The sequence below is a fragment of the Lepidochelys olivacea genome (genome assembly GCF_965140295.1).
Source record: "Lepidochelys olivacea isolate rLepOli2 genome assembly, chromosome: 10".
NCBI lineage: Eukaryota > Metazoa > Chordata > Testudines > Cheloniidae > Lepidochelys > Lepidochelys olivacea.
The window spans coordinates 85,343,983-85,362,613 of record NC_140420.1 but is presented as its reverse complement, the minus strand read 5'-3'; the positions used below and the strand labels follow the sequence as shown (position 1 = coordinate 85,362,613).

Here is an 18,631-nt window from a genome sequence, read left to right as displayed (position 1 = left end):
TATTCAGCTAACTGGCTAGGAGGGTAGATTAACCGTCTGGACACAATCACCATAACTGCATGTATAGGCCTGGAAATCTGGATTTCAGAATTTATTTTTCTCAATATATTCTCTGGGTTTTCTCAACTTTACTATTTGCTTCCACTCCTTCATGGGGCCAGACTGTCAAGACATCAGCTGAGGAGGGTCTCTTTAGGCAAAAGCATCCTATGCAAAATATTATCACTAACTCTAAAATTCATAAAATGTAAGCTGTTTAATTTTTAATATGGCTTTAGTCAATGTATTTGCATATCTGCATAATTCTAAGGACTCCTGAAACAGATACTAACTCCTGCCTTTAATTAGACGATAGATAGCAACACTTGCCAAATCAGCAATGATGTCCTAGCCTTTTAAAATCTGGGTCAGAAGAGACAATGAATCTGAGTAGAAAAGAAAATCCCAGTAACAAGGAACTAAAGTTTCAATAACTAGGAAACTGGGAAAATACTCAAAGAAGAAGATGGGATAATGGCCAGCCAGTGAGAGTTGGTAGGAAACCACAAGAGTGTGCTTTGGAAAAAGAGTGGGGCTGACGGAGAGGATTCCCTAACCAATAGGAAACAGTTGCTTTTACACACCATGATTAGGGGCAGATTGTGCCCTTGTCGGCAGGGGGGAAGAGGACAAGGAGGTCCCTCCCTTTGTGCCTCTGCTCTGTATGAGAGCCAGTCACACTTGCAGTCCTGGCATTAAGGAAGCAAAAGACCTCATCCTGGCTAGGCGCCCCCTCAGTAGCATTAGGCTTTGAAAGAGAGAGCAAGGCCAAGGCTCTGGCCCATACCTCATAATGGCCAAAGTTGGCCCAACAGCTGCATTCTCAGGGGCCTGCTAGAGCCATTGTGCCTGTCTGAAGGAGTTATGCAGCTCAGCATTGCCCTCTGTCATGGCCTCTTTTACAATACGTCAGCGGAGTCCTTAATGGTCCCACATTAATTGTTGCTTTAAAAAAATTAAATGCTGCAATGTCTCACTTCTGTGTCTGTGATTGTTCTTGTCTGTCTCAATAGGTTGCCCAGCTTCTCAGCAACACTGATCCAGATAACAAGGCCTCCCTCACTGTGTCCTGTTTGGGAGAGGGAGACTGGAGCAACCTTGGACATCCCCAGTTCCAGCAGCTTATTAATCTGAAACTGAACCCTGACCCAGTCCTGCCTGAGATGGATGGGGTCTCTGAGTTTGCAGAGTATGTCTCTGAGACTGTAGATGTGCCAACTCCATTTGATCTTCTGGAACCTCCCACTTCTGGAGGCTTTCTGAAACTGTCTAAGCCCTGCTGCTACATATTCCCCGGTGGGAGAGGGGACTCTGCTCTGTTTGCTGTCAATGGATTTAACATCCTAGTGGATGGTGGCTCTGAGAGGAAATCCTGCTTTTGGAAGCTGGTCAGGCATCTGGACAGAATTGACTCCATTCTCCTGACCCACATTGGGGCAGACAACCTACCTGGCATTAATGGGCTTCTGCAGAGGAAGATTTCTGAGCAGGATGAGGAGCAATCTCAGGGCTCCACCAACTACAGTGACTGGATGAAGAACCTCATCTCTCCAGAACTTGGGGTTGTGTTTTTTAATGTTCCTGAAAAGCTTAAGATGCCTGAATCATCCATGAAAGTAAAGAGAAGCATTGAAGAGGCTTGCCTGACATTGCAGTACCTGAATAAACTCAGCATTAAATCAGAGCCCCTCTACAGGGTGGTGAGTAACACCATTGACCCCATTACTCTGTTCCACAAGATGGGGGTTGGTAAGCTGGACATGTACATCCTGAATCCTGTCAAGGAAAGTAAGGAGATGCAGTTTCTAATGCAGAAATGGGCTGGGAATAGCAAAGCAAAGACTGGCATCATTCTAGCAAATGGGAAAGAAGGTGAGATTTCTGTCCCTTATCTGACCTCCATCACAGCCCTGGTGGTTTGGCTGCCAGCAAGCCCAACAGAAAAAATAGTAAGAGTTTTGTTTCCTGGAAATGCTCCACAAAATAAAATATTGGAAGGTCTTGAGAAGCTCAAGCATCTGGATTTTCTGAGGTACCCAGTAGCTACTCAGAAGGATATGTCTTCTGGCCTGCCTACACCTTCTTTGAAGCAGACCAAGATTAAACAGAGAACTGACAGCAAAGAGAGTCTGAAATCTTCCCCCAGGCCAGCTGCAACAAAGCAGGCCAGAAAAGAAGAGGCAAATGAGGATGGGGCTAAGGAGATAAAACCAGAGGTAGTAAAGGAGGCCAGAACTGAGAGAAAAGTGAAAGAACACACTGAGAAAATTCCTGAGAAACATGCTAAACCTGAAAAGATAAAGACAGAATCAAGTGATGCCCTTAAAGCTGAGAAAAGGAAACTAACCAAAGACAAGATTGGCAAGAAGCACCTCAAAGAGAAAGTGTCTAAACTGGATGAGAAGAAGGACAAAGAAAAGAAAGAGATTAAGAAAGAGAGAAAGGACTTTAGAAAAGATGATGGAAAGAAAGAAGAAAAAAAAGATTCAAAGAAAGAAGCCAAACCAGAGCTGAAAAAAATTTCTAAACCAGACTTAAAACCGTTTACCCCAGAAGTCAGGAAAACATTATACAAGGCAAAAGTTCCAGGTAGAATCAAAACTGAGAAAACCCGAGTCAAAGCTGAAAAGGAAGCACCTTTGGAACAGAAGATGTCACCACTGCAGAAGAGACCTGTACAGCAAGAGCCAGGAATGGCTGACATGGTTGAGCAGAGATTAGTCCTGTCTTCACCAGAGGACCTGACCAAGGACTTTGAGGATCTGAATCATGAAGAGAAGGTGGAGCTGCAGGTGGCTCAGGAAATAACTGATATTGAAGTGAGTGATGCAGTCATGAGAGGACCTGAAACTGAAGGAAAGAGGGTCCCTGATATGACTGCTCAGGGTCACCTTGATGAAGCTCTAATTTTGGAAGAGAACATCTTGATAAAGGCGACTCCTCTAGGTTCCCCAGATGAGGGAATCATCACTATTGATAGGGAAGGAGAGTTGCCATGTGAGGAAAAGCCAGTCCATCAGCTGGAGGTGAGAGCAGGAGAGGCTGAAAAAATTGAGGATGAAGGAGCGGCCCTGGAGGAACCTCTTGAGATGGGAGAGTTTGCAGAAAAAGTTGAAAGAAAGGAGGAAGCCAAGCTACCATCAGAGGTTCATAAAGATGAGAGAGGGCAGGTACCAACACACACAGAAAGAGCAGCAAGAGAAGCTCACACTCCAGCACTCAAAGAAAAGGAAGAAGAGCAGAAAATATCTTTGGACAGAAAGCAGAGGGAAGGAGAAATGAAGACTTGTGAAAAGTACATTGAGGGGATGGATACGGGTGAGGAAAGTGAGAAGGAAAAGAGAGAGGATGTGATAGAAAAGGCAGAACTGGAAGAAACAGAAGAACAATACACAGAGGAAAAGGACATGAAGACTAAAGAATTCTATCAGCTACACCACGATGAGGAGAAAGGCACAAAATTCACTACCAAAGAAAAGGAAAGAGAGTTCAGTGAGGATATGGGTGAGAAAAGCAATTTACCTGAAAAGGAAGTAACTAAGGAGGAGTCCTACCTGAGAAGTGCACCTGTCCCTCCACGAGCCACAGCAGAACACATTTCATACATCCAGGATGAAACCATCCCTGGCTACTCAGAGACTGAACAGACCATTTCTGATGAGGAAATACATGACGAACAGGAAGAGAGGATCCCACACTTGAAGTATGATGTTAGTGCCTATGATATTTCTGTGCCTGATCACCCAGGCTCTTTTGAAGCAGTACATGGTATCCAAGCCACCTCCACTACTGATATTGCTGACAAGGGCTACATCAGCCAAGAATCTGAAATCCTTGTGTATCCTACAAGCATTGTGGCAGCCCCACTGGCTGAAGAGGAGCATGTGTCCTCTGCCACGTCTGTTACAGAATGTGACAAGCTTTCCTCTTTTGCCACTTCAGTAGCAGAAGATCAGTCTGTTGCATCCATAACAGCTCCACAAACAGAAGAGACTGGCAAAAGCTCGTTACTTCTGGACACAGTAAACAGCATACCCTCCTCTCGGACTGAAGCCACCCAAGGCCTAGACTATGTGCCCTCTGCTGGCACAATCTCTCCAACATCCTCCTTAGAGGAGGACAAATGCTTTAAATCTCCGCCTTCTGAAGACTTCCAGGCATTAGCAGAAGGAGAGAGAAAAGTCCAAGCTCATAAGAAGGGCCTGCAAGAAGAGGCAGAAGAGGAGGAAGAAGCGGAAGAAGATGAGACTCCAAATATTGAGATGCCTGAGAAACTCAGAGGGCATTATGGTGCCCAGCTGTTTACTCAACAAGGGCACCTGGCTGATGTTTTAATTGAATCCCGCACAGAAGCGTCCATGTTGCTATTATCCACAGGGGAAACACAACTTTCCCAGGTAGACTCCAGTTCTGGAGAAGCTGAGGAACGATGCATAAGTCCTGATGATAGCACAGTCAAGATGGCATCTCCAACACAGTCTGGCCCCACCAGTGCTGGACATACACCTTTCCATCAGTCCCCTGTGGAGGAGAAATTGGAAACTGTGGAAGCGGAGTTATTTGAAAAAGCCAGAGATACTTCTGTAAAGAAAGGTGAAGGACAAACTTCTGGTGTAGAAAAAGGAGCTGAGAGTGAATTTGAACCACTTAAAAAAGCTGAGGCACCTGCAGCTAACGATATCCCTGAAAACAAATTGCATTCTGTTATACAGGAGAAGCCTGACTTAGCTAGCAAAGTGCTACTGCCTATGGAGTCCATGTTTCCCAGGAATGAAAAGCAGGAACTGCCCATTGGAAAGGAACAGCTGTCACACATTTCTTATCACAAACAGGAAACCATTGAAATTAGTGAAAAGGATGATTCCAATCTGTACATTCCCAGCACAGACATTATTTCAAAGCCAGAGCAGGAGGCGGAGTTTAAAGAAACTGAAATGACTCAAGACGTTTCACTAGAATTTGCAAAATTCACAGCTAAAGAGCCAGTTTCTACCAAAGAAATATCTCCCCAAAATGCTGAGGTTCCAGAACAAAGCCAACTTGAAAGTGATAAATCTTCACAAATTTCTATTAAAGAAATATCTCCAGATGATTCCAAATCACTTTCTTTTGGAGAAGAAAGTCTTTGTAAAGAAAAATCTTCAGATATTTCCATTAGAGAAGCTTCTCCAGAAGAAGGGAAACCACTATATTTCACAGGACATAGCTTAGAAAAAGAAAAATCTACCCACATTTCCATTAAAGACATTTCTCCAGAAGACACCAAATCAATTTCTCTCACTGAAGAGAGTCCTGGTAAGGAAACATCTCCAGACATTTTCATTAAAGGAACTTCTCCAGAAGACACTAAGTCTCTTACTTTTACAGAAAAGAGCCCTGCTAAAGAAACATTTCTAGCCACATCCACTAATGAATTCTCCCCAGAAGCTATCATACCCCTGCATTTCATGCAGCAGAGCCCAGCCACAAGTGAAAAATCACTGGAAACTTCTGCCAAAGATATCATTAAAGAAAAACCCAAATCCCCTCTTTTCCCAGAACACAGCCCAATTAAAGATACACTACCCACAGAAATTTCTTCTGCAGAAATATCTCCAGAAGATACTAGATTGTTTTCTTTAACCGAAATGAGCCTGGTCAGAGAAAAGGCTTTAGAAATGTGCTCTCAGGAAACTTTTCCAGATGCCGAGTTCTTACACTTAACAGAATCCAGACGAGTTCAGGATGAAGAGTCTTCAGACGTTTGCTCTGAAGATGTCAAATCTTGTGATTTCATGGATGAGACACAAACTAAAGAAGAAAAATCTCCAGAAATGGAAGATATTTATATGAAAAATCTAAATTATGAGAAGAAAGTGTGGTTTCCAGAGGAGGTGGAAGAGAGAACAAGTAAGGAAAGCCAACAGAAGTATGATAAGGAAAGAGAGAGCACTTTTTTGGATGAGGTTCAGGAATATGAAAAAAAATCTTCTCTTACCATAACAGAAGAGGAAAAGATTATATATTCTATGGCATATGAAGGTTATGCCTTGGAAACAGTAGAGAAGAAAACTTCAGACTCTGAATGTGGATATTTCCAGGAAGAAGATGCCCCCAGGCAGGCAGGCCATCTTCCTAAGAAGGAAGATTACCCCTGTCATGGTGAAGACAAGCCTGTGCCTCAAGAAACAGAAGCTGGACATTTCAAAGTGGATTCAGCAGAAGCACAAGAATTTGCACTGCGGGAGGACAAAGGATTGTCACTGGAACCAAATAAAATGGAAATAGCCTCTCCTGGGATCACCTCTTCCAAAAAATCAGAAGTAGTTAGAGCAACCCCATCTTCTCAGCATGTCTGTATAGAAGAAAAACAGGTCAAACCATCAAGTGCAGCAAAAGGAAGGGAAGAATCATTGTTCCCATCTAAACAAGATTACTCCTATTTGGATCACGAGGAGAAAGCAGTCTTGGATCTATATGCTAAATCATCAGATGGAACACTGACAGTATCTCCTCTGCCTGCATCATCTAGTGCTCTAGAAAAGGAGGCGGACACAAGTACACAAGAACGAGAAAAACATTTCATGACAGACCAAAGCAAACCAGCTTTGCAAGCTGAAGTTCTGCAGGGGGCCAGAGTGGAGATATCAGATGACGATGCTTTGAACCAAGAAACATCAGACTCTAAATACATGCTAGACATAGAGCAGAATGCTGAAAGCAAAACCACTGAGGCTCATGATGACCCTAGAGGAAGCAAAGAGCAGAGTGCAAAAGCAATTGCTCTTCTGTACTCTACAAGCCCAGCAGAATATGAATATGTAGCAGCTTCCCCAAAAGACAGTGATGCAGCGTCAGAGGACAGCATGCACTCTTTTTCAGGACCATATCATCCCAAAAGAAGCAGTGACATTATAGGCCATTCTGAGGACATGGGTTCTTTCAGCCAAGTGGAATATCATACAGAGTCTTGCATTCGGAGCTCTTCCAGTCCTTCTGAGAAAGAGGTTTCTGAATCCAAAGGAGATGAGCATGCTAAACAGCTAAAGCAGGAAGAAAGGGAACCAACACCCTACCCTGATGAGAGGACTTTTCAGTATGCGGACATCTATGAGCAGGTAGTTATCTCTGGAGTTGGGCTTCCGAGCCGTATCCTGAAGGATGTGGACAACCTGGGTCACCCCGATAAGGAAAAGCTGGAGCCTATATTTGTGGCCTCCAAGACAGAGAAAGTATCTGTCTCTCAGAAACAGCTACTTTATCACATCTCTGCAAAAGAAGAAGAGTCCTGCCTCTACACCTCTGCTGAAAAGGAGCTGTCATCCCCAACTTCCCCCAAAGATAAAGTGGATTCTTCCTTTGCATACACAGACAGCCATGAAAGATATTCACCCCTGACAGAGTCAGATAAGCATGGGATGCCCAGTGACTTGAGATTCAAGGAAATGCAGGAAGGACAGAATGGGCTGAGCTCATCAACTGCCACACCAAAAGAACCATATTTGACCCTGCCTCCTTCCTCTCCTGGAAGCAGTGAGTGCACTCCTCCTATACACACCATAGATGCATTTTATCAAGAAAAAAGAGCTCCCTACATTGAAGATGCTCATCCAGATAAAAACATAATTTCAATCAGCCAGGAGCAGAGATCTCTGTCACCAGTGGAGCCTCAGCCCAAAGACTTATACTATGAGAAAGCAGGACGAGGAGAAGAGAGCACCAGTGACTCAGAGTTAGAAAAAGGTGCCAAGGAGAAATCTGAAAAGGAGTCCAAATTGCCCAGCCCTCCCCAAGCACCAGAAAAAGTCAGTGAGCAGGAAGTGTATGCAGACATTTCAGTAATGGAGATGGCTCAGGTATCAGAGCTGCTTCACCAGGACAAGCACCAAGAGTCTCATTTGTCAACATCAGTTGCCTTCTCCCCTTGTGATCCAATGCAGAAAAAGGAACTTGGAGTTGAGAAAACTGAATCAGCAACAATTAGAAAGGCAGGTACTGCTGGCTACAGTACCCTAACAGATACATGCAGAGATGTTTGGGCATCAGAAATGTCCTATTCAAGCCAAATTTCTTTGCAACAGGGAAAAGATGCTGAAAAGTCCCCAAAGGAAGCACACTTTCTAGTAACAGATTATCACCATGCAGAGACTGCTTCTGAGGGCTATGACAAAGATATTTGCTTAAAGTCTACTGCTAAATATGTGAAAGAGGAACATCAAAAGGGTCTGGCACTGCAAAGTAAAGAAATGGATTTCTCTTCATCTGGGTTTGAATTTTCCTCTCTAGAAAAACATGACCCATCCATTGTGTTTGGACATGAGACATCCTCGTCATACCACTTAGGGGACAAATCTCTTATTTTAAAATTTCCTGAAGCTTTGCCCTCAGACCAGGGGAAGAAAGATGAGTACCTGGAGGTTTCTAAAAAAGATACCAGTATAGATTCATCTTCCCTTAGCTTTTCACCACTGAGCCTATATAAAGAAGACAAGTTGTTCTCTGGGGCTGTGGAAAGAGAAGTTGCATCCCAACAGCAGGCAAAAGATGACTCTCCCAGACTCTCAGAGGATGCCTCTCCTGAAGCCACCACCCCTGTGATACATGCTACAGCAGAAAGCTTCTACTCCCACATGCTTTCTACATACGCAGGAGGAGAGCCAGACACCAGGAGCCTGTGGGATGTGTCTCCATTGATTCCGGCTGATTCTGTCAAAACATATCCAGCTGAAATGGAAGGGTTTGTGTCTGCTGAGGATGGTGGTTCTGCATCCACATGTGATGTGGATAACACGCTGCCATGCAGAATTGACTGCCGAAGTACACGGACATCACCACTGTCCACAGAAAAACAAAAGCAAAGTTGTGCAGCCAGCCCAGAACAACACTCATCTATCACTGAAATGCTTATGGCAGTGACCTCACTTCCTGATGTACTGACATCATTTCCGCCTCATCAGCAAGAAGCAGCAGCCACAGCCAATGGCCCAACAGAAGTGAGCACAAGTCCACAAGCTTTCCAAAATGTGCAGAGTGCAGCAGAGGTGAAAGATGAGAAAGCATTTCCTGATTCTGACTGGACTGTGTCACCATCCTTGGGGGAAGAGGATACGGCTAGGCAGAGCCGGCCTTCTTCACTGATGTCCCCTGAGCATACGTACCAGCCCTTTTTTCCAGAGGCACAAAGGGGAGGAAGAACTGAGGAGCACGGAGATGCTTCCCATGAGGTAGAGCCGTGTTTAGGAGCCAGCTCTGACAACAGGCAGAAGTTCTCTTCCTGTGAATATAAACAGAGGAAGGGTGAGCTGTCTCCATCATTCATCAACCCAAGTCCTCATGACCTCTCTGATGACAGTGACCTCTCACAGGATGAAAGACATCCTTCAGTGAAGGGGAGGCCACACCACACTACTGGTAGCCATGTACAAGTCACGATGGTAGAGGAAACCCCTCCCACATCAGTGAGTGACTCTGGAACCTCCCAGTCTGACTCTGATGTCCCTCCAGAGACAGAGGAATGTCCATCCATCACAGCCGATGCTGCCATGGACTCAGATGAAGATGCAGATTTCCTCCCAGTAGACAAAGCTGTGGGCACTTCGCATCATGGCAGCACAAGGTCTAGCCATGATCCACAACCTGTTCCAATGATAGATCCCCATCCTCATCCCCCTCATCCAGATGTATGCATGGTGGACCCTGAAATGCTGGTAAATGAGCAAAATGTGAGCAGAACTGATAAAATATCCAAAAAGGATCTGAAAGAAAAGAGCAAAGGAGTGAGGAAGCCTTTGAGTAAACCCAAATCATCATCGCCTGCCCGGAAACTAGATGTCAAAGGGAAGCGGTCTCCCACACCTGTGAAACAACCATTGGACAGGTCTCCAAAATCTTCCACTGCAAAAAAAGAGCGAGATGGAGGAGAGAAGCAGTCAAAACCACGTACCCAATTAGTGCAGCCCTCTCACATGGAAGAGAAGGATGAGTTATCCCGGAGCAGTCACAGCAACCCGGGCAAGACCCTTGTTAATGGCATCAAAACAAACCCTGGTAAGAAATCCCTCCCCAAATGAGAATTCTCTTTTGCTTAAACAATAAGCAAAGCACTAAAATGTAAGCATTTGCTTCATCATTCAGGGCACTTAATGAGTGGCAGTTAATGAGCACTTCCTAGCAAGTCAGAGTGAGTTTGCAAGCGCTGAGGGATTGTGATAGGCAATGATTTAAAAAAAAAATGCAGGGAATGTCAGTAGCAGTGAAGCCAAACATCTGGTAATTTAAATCCTTTGTGTTTAGATTCTATTATACACACAGGGAGTATGTTCCCCACAGGGTGATCAGTAGTTGGAATTCTCTGGTCTCAGAGGGACAAGCAGAACCCACCTTACTACAATATTAACAGTGGGATAAGACACCTAACTATGGTGGCTGTTACTGCATTCTCCAGGGTTGAACTGATCATGACACTAGGAGTGCATTTGGGTGCAGAGATGTTGCCCTCCCTCTGTAACTACGAGTAGAGACCAGATAGGAGTATCCTCCACAATTAATTCCCAAAATTACAGGGGAGGGGGCTGAGTAGTATAGAACCTTGGTCATCCTGGCGTCTCCTCCCACAGTGGAAGATGCCAGATTGACTGACAGTATTGGAGACTGAAATCCTCTCTGCATCCCCAGAAGAGATTCCCCCACAAACTACTCCCTGCCACTATGTCTCGGTCCTGCTTGGAGGAACCAGTTTAAGCAGTTGAGAGGGAAATTCAGTCTCCATGGTCCATGCAGCCCTTGAGTACTCTGCTAAGAGTGCCATCATGGAGGCCAACTGTTGTTATTAGTTGTATTAGGGTAGTGCCCAGGAGCCCCTGTCATGCACCAGAATCCCACCATGCTAGGCGCTGTACAAACACAGAACATGTAGATGGTCCCTGCTCCAAAGTGCTTAGAATTTAAGTATAAAACAAGCAATATCGGCTGGATACAAACAGATGGGGTGGGGGCACAAGGAAACAAACATTACTGGTCACCATGATGAGCAGTGGTCTCAGTACATCGGGGCCAAACCATTGTCAAGATTTTTGTAGAAATCCTGGCATGGGAGAGTTTTGAGGGGGCATCTGAAGGTGGCTCATGGGGCAGTTTTATGGCTGTTTATGGCTAGTGCCTCCCGAGCATGAGGGGCAGCAAGGGAGGAAGCATAAAGATGTTTGAAAATTTAACAAATGGGTGATGGCGGCTGGCATCCTGGGCCTATTGGAGGCAGGAGTTGACATCTTGCTAGTGAATAAGCGCTGCTAGGTAGGGCGGGGCTAGGCCATCAAGGGCCTTGAAAGTGAAGATAAGTAGCTTATGTTTGATGCACTAGAGAAGGGGAGCCAATGGAAGGAATCCAAAGAGAGAGGTGACATGGGCAAAGTGACAGACTAAGGACGAGGTCTCTGCAGTGGCATGGCTGTGAGTGGGACAAGAGTTATTTAATCATTGCCAGCTAGAGGGAGGGCACAGTAATCACAACAGAAGATAAGAGCCTGGATGACAGTTGTTAGCTGTGTGAACAGATAAGGCTGTATCTCAGCGCTGTTATAGAGAAAGAATCCGCAAAATTGAGACCTAGCCTGAATGTGAGGTCCTAGAGCAATGACATCCAAAGATGATGCCCAGGTTATGAACCTGCATGGCAGGCAGGATAGTGGTGGTGTCCTCAGTGATCAAGATAGGAGGTAGCAGGAAGGGTTCGGGGTGGAAGATTAGGAGCTCTGTTTTAGCCATGTTGTGCTTGAACTGATGGCTAGACATCCCCAAGAGATGTCAGGTGACAGGCTGAGATTTTTAGATTGGCCAATTAGAGACAGTTCAGGAGTAGAGGTTGTTCTGTGGGTCATCCACATAGGGATAGGAGTTGAAGTTGTATGTGTAGATGAGCTTATCCAGAGATAAGGCTTAGAGGGAGAAGGGAAGGGCGCCAAGCACAGAGCCCTGTGGAACACCAATGGAAAACGGAGAGGGGGCTGAGGAGGATCCTCTGAAGGACACGGCAAAGGAGCAATGAGAGGACAGAGTCACAGAAGCCAAGGGAGGACAAGCTGTCAAGAAGAGCCTGATTATGGTGTTGACGGCAGCTGACAGGTGAAGGTGGGAGAGGCTAGAGCACTGGTTCTGAGCTGTGAGTAGGCAGAGAGCATTAGAGACTTTGCCAAAAGTGTTTTAGTGGCATGCAGGGAGTGGAAACTGGATGGAGAGCATCTGAACTGGAATTGGATGAAGAAAAGGAGGACTTGTGGCACCTTAGAGACTAACCAATTTATTTGAGCATAAGCTTTCATGAGCTACAGCTTATGCTCAAATAAATTGGTTAGTCTCTAAGGTGCCACAAGTCCTCCTTTTCTTTTTGCGAATACAGACTAACACGGCTGCTACTCTGAAACCTGGAATTGGATGGGAGGCGCTGTAACCAGTGCATTCGTAAGAACACAAAAACAGCCATATTGGGTAAGCCCAATGGTCCAATTAGCCCCGTAGCCTGTCTTCCAACAGTGGCCAATCCCAGATGCTTCAGTGAGAATAAACAGAACAGGGCAATTTATTGAGTGATCCCTCCCTGTCGTCCAGTCCCAGCATCTGGCAGTTAGAGGTTCAATGAGCTGAGGGAGGGGGGAGGGAGATAGGGTGGCAGCTGGAGAGACCGGTTGGGTCAGGATTGAGATTTTTGTTTTTCAAGTTGGGAGAGACTAAAGCATGTTTGTATTGTGAGGGGAAAGAGCCAGAGGAGAGTTAAGGAGGAGAGTAAGGGAGGGAGGTGTGTGTGTGGGGGGGGGGGTGGGGATCAGGAGATAAGATGGGCTGGAATCACTGGGGCAAATGAAGAGGTTAGATAAGGAGAGCAAGAGAGAAACATGATGGGGAGGAGGAAAGACTTGTAGGAGGGGAAAGAGGTCAGGAAAACGAAGTGGGGGGAGAAGGTTGTGTCATTAGGTGGCTTTGGAGGTATGGACACTTGCCCACTAGAAAGTGTAATGAGCCACCAGGCCATCAAATGCCTCACTAAGAGTGATGTCAGTCAGCTTCACATGTGCAGGCTAGAAGGGACAGATTCTGTTCTCCCTGTACATTCCCTGAGCTATTTGTCTCTTGTTAATGCTGGTGTTTAGCCTGGCTGCTGCCATGAATTGGCTATGAAAAGAAAATGAGGCGTACAGATTATGTGTGGGGACGGCAAATGGGGGCAGAGCTTTTTTTTTTTTATTGTGCCTCTTCATTTCTTTCTTCCCTTCCAGACTTTTTTTTTTTATTGACAGAACAGTTCATGTATCAGCCCAAACACTGTGGGAACTTTAGAGTTAAAGGCCTAAGAGACACATGGAAGGAAAGAATATGTTTGGGGTGCGGTGTGTGTGTAAATGCATGCACATGCTGTATTCACATGCTTGTGTGCACTCACATATTTTCTAGTGTCTATATAGATGATACTGCCTGTGTATATGTCTACAGTGTGTGTTTGTTTTCACATGGTTGGCAGTGTGCATTTGGCTATGTGTCTGCACTAGTGTGGGCATGTATTCACATATCTCCATGTTCAGGTCCTTGTCTAAATGTGTGTATGACTCTATGCCTCTGCACTTGGGAACATCTCTAACCTCTCAATGACTCTCAATCTCTCAATGACTGAAGGATGCAGAAACGATGAAGGGAAATGCTGAAGGAGCAGAAATATTGATGAACATGAGCCAGTCATCAGAAAGAACTGCTAGGAATCATTAAGAACCAGGCAGGAGTTCCCAGCGATGTTACTGTAGATTCCTGAGGGCTGTCAGATGAAGGACATCAGGACATATTGCTATAGCCAAGATAGGTTAAGAAACCGAAACTGGGGCTATTTAGCCAGATAGTGACTGAACTAATTACTCTGCCAAAGCTAATAAAGGGAATTTGTTTCCCTTCTGCAGCAAAGGCCATTCTGGACCTGATTCTAAAGCTGCTCAGTCCAGCACTAAAGAATTGCAGACCTTTCCCCTTTCCCACCTGGTTTCGGTGCTACTGCTGGGACAGACCATCCACTATTGTTTCCTTTCAGTAGCAGAGAGAAGGAGCCAATCCAGGCCCTTTAACTTAGTCTCTGCAGCTGCAGGAAATCTTCCTGTATTCCAGATGCTTCAGGGTTTTGTTAGCATCTGATTTCTCTTTTCCAAAGTTTCCAGTAGCCCCAAAAGCAGTCTCTCTGTGCCCCCTGGACCACCTGTCTATGTGGACCTGGCCTACATCCCCAACCACTGCAGTGGGAAGAACACAGACCTGGAGTTCTTCAAGCGGGTCCGAGCTTCATACTATGTTGTGAGTGGCAATGATCCAGCCAATGGGGAGCCCAGCCGTGTGGTATTGGATGCACTTCTGGAAGGAAAGTCCCAGTGGGGTGAGAACTTGCAGGTAAGTGATGTAAATGCCCAGGAATGTGTGATGTTCACTGTATCATGGAACTCTAGGGAGAATGTGCCTATTACAATACTGATCCACAGTGGAAAAAATCTCGCATGATGGTGCACTAGAGAGAAACAAATGGGACGGGGACTTTCTCACTGTACGGTGTTAAGCGCCAGTCACTGTCAAATCTTAGCAACCTCTCTTCCCTCCCTGCCATTTGGGGTTCTGTTTGTCAGTAGCCTAGGGACAGGAGGACAGTGTAGCCTGAGGAATTAGGAGAAAGGGTAGGGGATAGTCTCTTTCCCTATGCTGAGATTCATTCACTTAAAGATCACTCACTCCTCCTGTCTCTGCAGGAGGAAACAGAAATTGTCCTCTGGCAGAAACCAGCTGGAAAGTAAACCCTAAGACAGAAGAGTAGCCCCCTAACATGGTATTAGGGATAGGGTCACCCACCCCACTTCCCGCCCTGGCAGTGGGGACAGTGTTGCAATCACAATTCTAAACCTGTTCTGATAATAACTTCCTATTAGCTCCTTAAACCATCAACAAATATTCCTTATAATACCCACCTCTGCCTACAAGGTTTCAGTGAGAGCCTGGGTGGTGCCTGTTCCTGCAGGCAGGACTAGAGCAGAGCGTACCTTTGTCCAAACTGCTCTGCTAGATACCGCATCCTCAAACACCAGGGCTCTGGAGCTGACATGTTCTGCACCTGGGTAAGGTGACACACAGGCTGTGTGGCATTTTCCGGTCATTCCACGGCCATTACTGGAGCCCTTGTGAACACAGATTTGCTGCTACTTTTGTTGCTGTCGACCAACTCATTCTCCAGCACAGCCTCTCCCCCTCCTTCATTTACCTTTCTGTTCTTCTTCGTCTTAGTATTATTTATATGGATGTAGTGCCCGTAATGCAACAGGCTGGGACCCCCTGGTGCTGGATGCTGCACAGAGAGATAGTAAAGAGGCCATTCTAGTTTAAAAGACAATATGTAACAGGCGGATGGAAAAACGAGCAGGCAAGGCCACGAGGCCAGAGTAACAGTTATAGGATTGTGTGGGCACAATTTGTTGGTGCACTAAACCAGAGAGTGGTAGCAGTGCTGTCAGTTTTCTCTTTTGTCTTTTCCAGGTGACGCTGATTCCAACGCATGACACTGAGGTGACACGCGAATGGTACCAACAAACCCATGAGAAACAGCAGGAGCTGAACATCATGGTGCTAGCGAGCAGCAGCACTGTAGTGATGCAGGATGAATCCTTCCCAGCCTGCAAAATTGAGTTCTGAGTCTCCCAGTGACACCTGGCTCTCATCCCTTGATGCTGTCCTCCACCATGCAGCACTCAGACAGAGCTACCATCTCATCACAGTCCAGTTCTTCTCTTCTGGTTTAGTCTATATGTGGTTCCCATTTGCAGGAGATTCAGGACTCATCCAGCTCAACACTGGATGCTTTGAAAGAGGAGCCTGGAGGGCTCTAAGATTCTGTGCAGAACTGAGAGGTCATGCAAGGAGCAGTACCAGGCCAGGGCCAGCTTCTCTTTCCCTGGTTTATTTTGCTGCCTGTACAGTCGCTGTAGAATAATTTGGCTGCCTTGATGCTGCGAGCACTTGCTCTCCTTCCCTTGCTCTGGCTGCACTGCCACTTGGCTTGTAGCACCATGAAATGTTTCCTTTGGCCTGTAACTCTGCTGCTGCATGAAGATAGTCGTGATGGTCACGGTGTGGGAGAGAGACTGTGAAATAGAGGAAAAGGGGAGTGAGCGAGGAGCAAAGGGATTCTGGTGTCAATATTCTGAAATAACTGATCAAAAAGAGAAGGCCATTCCTCCAGCTCTCAGAACATGAGGCATGCTAGGAAAAGAGAACTGGACTCCAACTACCCATGGCTGCGTTTATCTAATTCCAGAGGCTTCTGTCCTGAGTTGTTGGACACCCATCACTAGGTTACCTGTTCATCTGTTTCGCCATGGTTGAGGAGCTGTGATGAAGGATAAATTGGCTTGGTGGAGCATTGGCTTGTCATTCTTAGCTACAAAGAGCACATTCCTGATCTGCTAACCTCAGCTTTGCACTTGTAAAATGATTAACGTTGTACTTCTGAGCATCAGCAGTGTGACTGCAGGAGTCATCGAGGGACTGCTACGTGAACAGTCCCAGTCAGAAGGGTATCCAAACGCACAACCCCCAACTCATCTAAACAGAAGCGCTCAAGACAACGCTGGCCGCTGCTGGACCAGGATTTGCCTAAGAACTGTTGTGGCCTATGAACCAAAGGCTTTCTTGAGTGGGAGGAGGAGGAGGGATAGGGAACTGAGGCACCAGGGGTAGCAGGGATGCGCTGTCATAGCCATCTTAACAGATCCTTGCCTTTATGGCATGGGCGCTCCATTGCTGCTGAGTAATACATCAGCGCATTGTATAAGCTAGTGATGGAAAAGCCCTTTCAGGCTCCAGGCTCAGCTCATGAAGGGCCATAAACGTGAGGCAGTGGAAGTGGCTGCTCACGCACTAGTGCTCAGCTGCTCTGCCAACATGTTTAACACTGATCGGTCGTTGCAGAGCCACGTCAGGCTGCTCATGGCACCAGGGAGGATTTTTTAGCAAGACAGAGACACGAAGCCGTTGGGGGGCTATACCATAAAAAGGCTATGATGAAAATCTTGGCCCACAGCCCCGAACACGTGTTGCATCAGTGCCGGTACTTGGCCCTGGGCCCTGCTCTGGTGGGGAAGGAGCCCAGGTCCTTGTGCTATGCTTGGCTGGGACATGCTAATCTGTGCCGCTAGCAAACTAGTAGCCACTCCTGGGCAGCTGGTGTGGAGAAAATGCTGCCTGAAAAACCTGCTGCTAGAGGACTAAAATGGGATTTCTATGGAAATGATTTATTTTGCCATCTAATTTATATATTTATTTTTGGTGTTAAGCTGCATTTTGTATGGAGTTAATATTTTAATTTATACATGTTAACATGGCACCATGTGGTTTTGAGGGATCTCATAGTGAATACTCAGAAGTTGCAATTTAAAGAACAGACAGACTCTCGAGAAACGAACAAAGTATCACTGGCAGCCGCGGGGGTCTCCGCACAGGCTACAAAGCAGAGTTGATGTATCTAAAGGAGCTGAGGCCAGTCAGCACAGCTGGCCCTTTAGCTACAGCCCTTGTTTTGAGGGTGAGATTCTTGCCTGGGAATTTATTAAATTCCTGCATTGTATTTTCTTGTTTTTTTTAAACTAGTTGGTCCAAAGTGTGTCTACCAGGAGAATAAATGTTATTCTCTGTAAACTGATTGAGTCAGTATGTATGAATGTCAGCTATGACAGCCAATCACAGGCAGGCAGTGATACAGATCCAACCTGTTTTTCCATTGGCCTCTTTTCAGTCTTTGAGCTTTTCACTTTAGGTCATTCAACAAGTCAGTTAGACCAGTTTACCTGTGCTTGGCTGTCAGCCAACTCCTGGTGCCTGGAAGCCTTGCACACTCAGATCTGGGTTTGAAGAGGGAACAAATGGTGCATGCTCAGCTACTGAGTCCATTTCCTCAGCAGAGTGTCTAGGCAGAAAAAGTTAATGCACTAAACTTTAGCTAGACCCTCATATGAATGTCTCATTCTTCAACTTGAAGCAATTCTGACTAATAAGAGTGACAGTGGGGCTTTAGGGGCACCTGCATTCGCCAGGAAGGAAGAGCAGCTGGGAGCGTATCTGCCTACCCCAGGACACGCTCCTGGTTGCTGCGGCTGCGTCCCTTCTGGAGCTTTACCCCAGTGCCCACTCTCTTCCCTGCCCGGAGTCTCTTTCACACCTTTTTGAAGAGTTTTGTAGCAGTGTGTGCTGTCTTCAGCTTCTTTCGCCTTCTTCCTCAAAATTTATGAGAAAATACATTTTAAAAAACCCACCACCTTTATAACAGGGCCAAGCCCTGCCTTCCCCAGCAAATGGCTACAGGCCTGAGGCTGAGTTAGCCTATGGGACACGGGCCAACCCAGAGGTACCATGACACTACAGTAGAGAAACATTTAAACTCCGCTTTTGCTTGTTTCTGCATGTGGATGACAATGTGTAATATTCCCGTATGTAATAGGTACAAAATATTTTAAAATTATAATAAAAAAAAAGTGAACGTCTTAACTGTATTGAGCTGGCAATTTGTGCTCCTAGCTTCTTTCTATGCTGAATGTTGTAAAAACAGAGCGCC

The 18,631-nt window shown here is 45.9% G+C and overlaps 1 protein-coding gene across 1 annotated transcript in view; it reads left to right on the top strand.

The window, feature by feature from the left end:
- The window catches only part of MAP1A (microtubule associated protein 1A), a 43,644-nt gene extending 25,084 nt beyond the window's left edge, over window positions 1-18,560 (top strand). Inside the window, exons 4-6 of the mRNA XM_084641070.1 lie at window positions 1,053-10,065; window positions 14,201-14,433; window positions 15,562-18,560. Of these exons, the coding sequence (XP_084497196.1) occupies window positions 1,203-10,065; window positions 14,201-14,433; window positions 15,562-15,717 (9,252 nt within the window). The 5' untranslated portion in view covers window positions 1,053-1,202 and the 3' untranslated portion in view covers window positions 15,718-18,560. The remainder of the gene's footprint in view (window positions 1-1,052; window positions 10,066-14,200; window positions 14,434-15,561) is intronic.
- The last annotated feature ends 71 nt before the right edge of the window (window positions 18,561-18,631 follow it).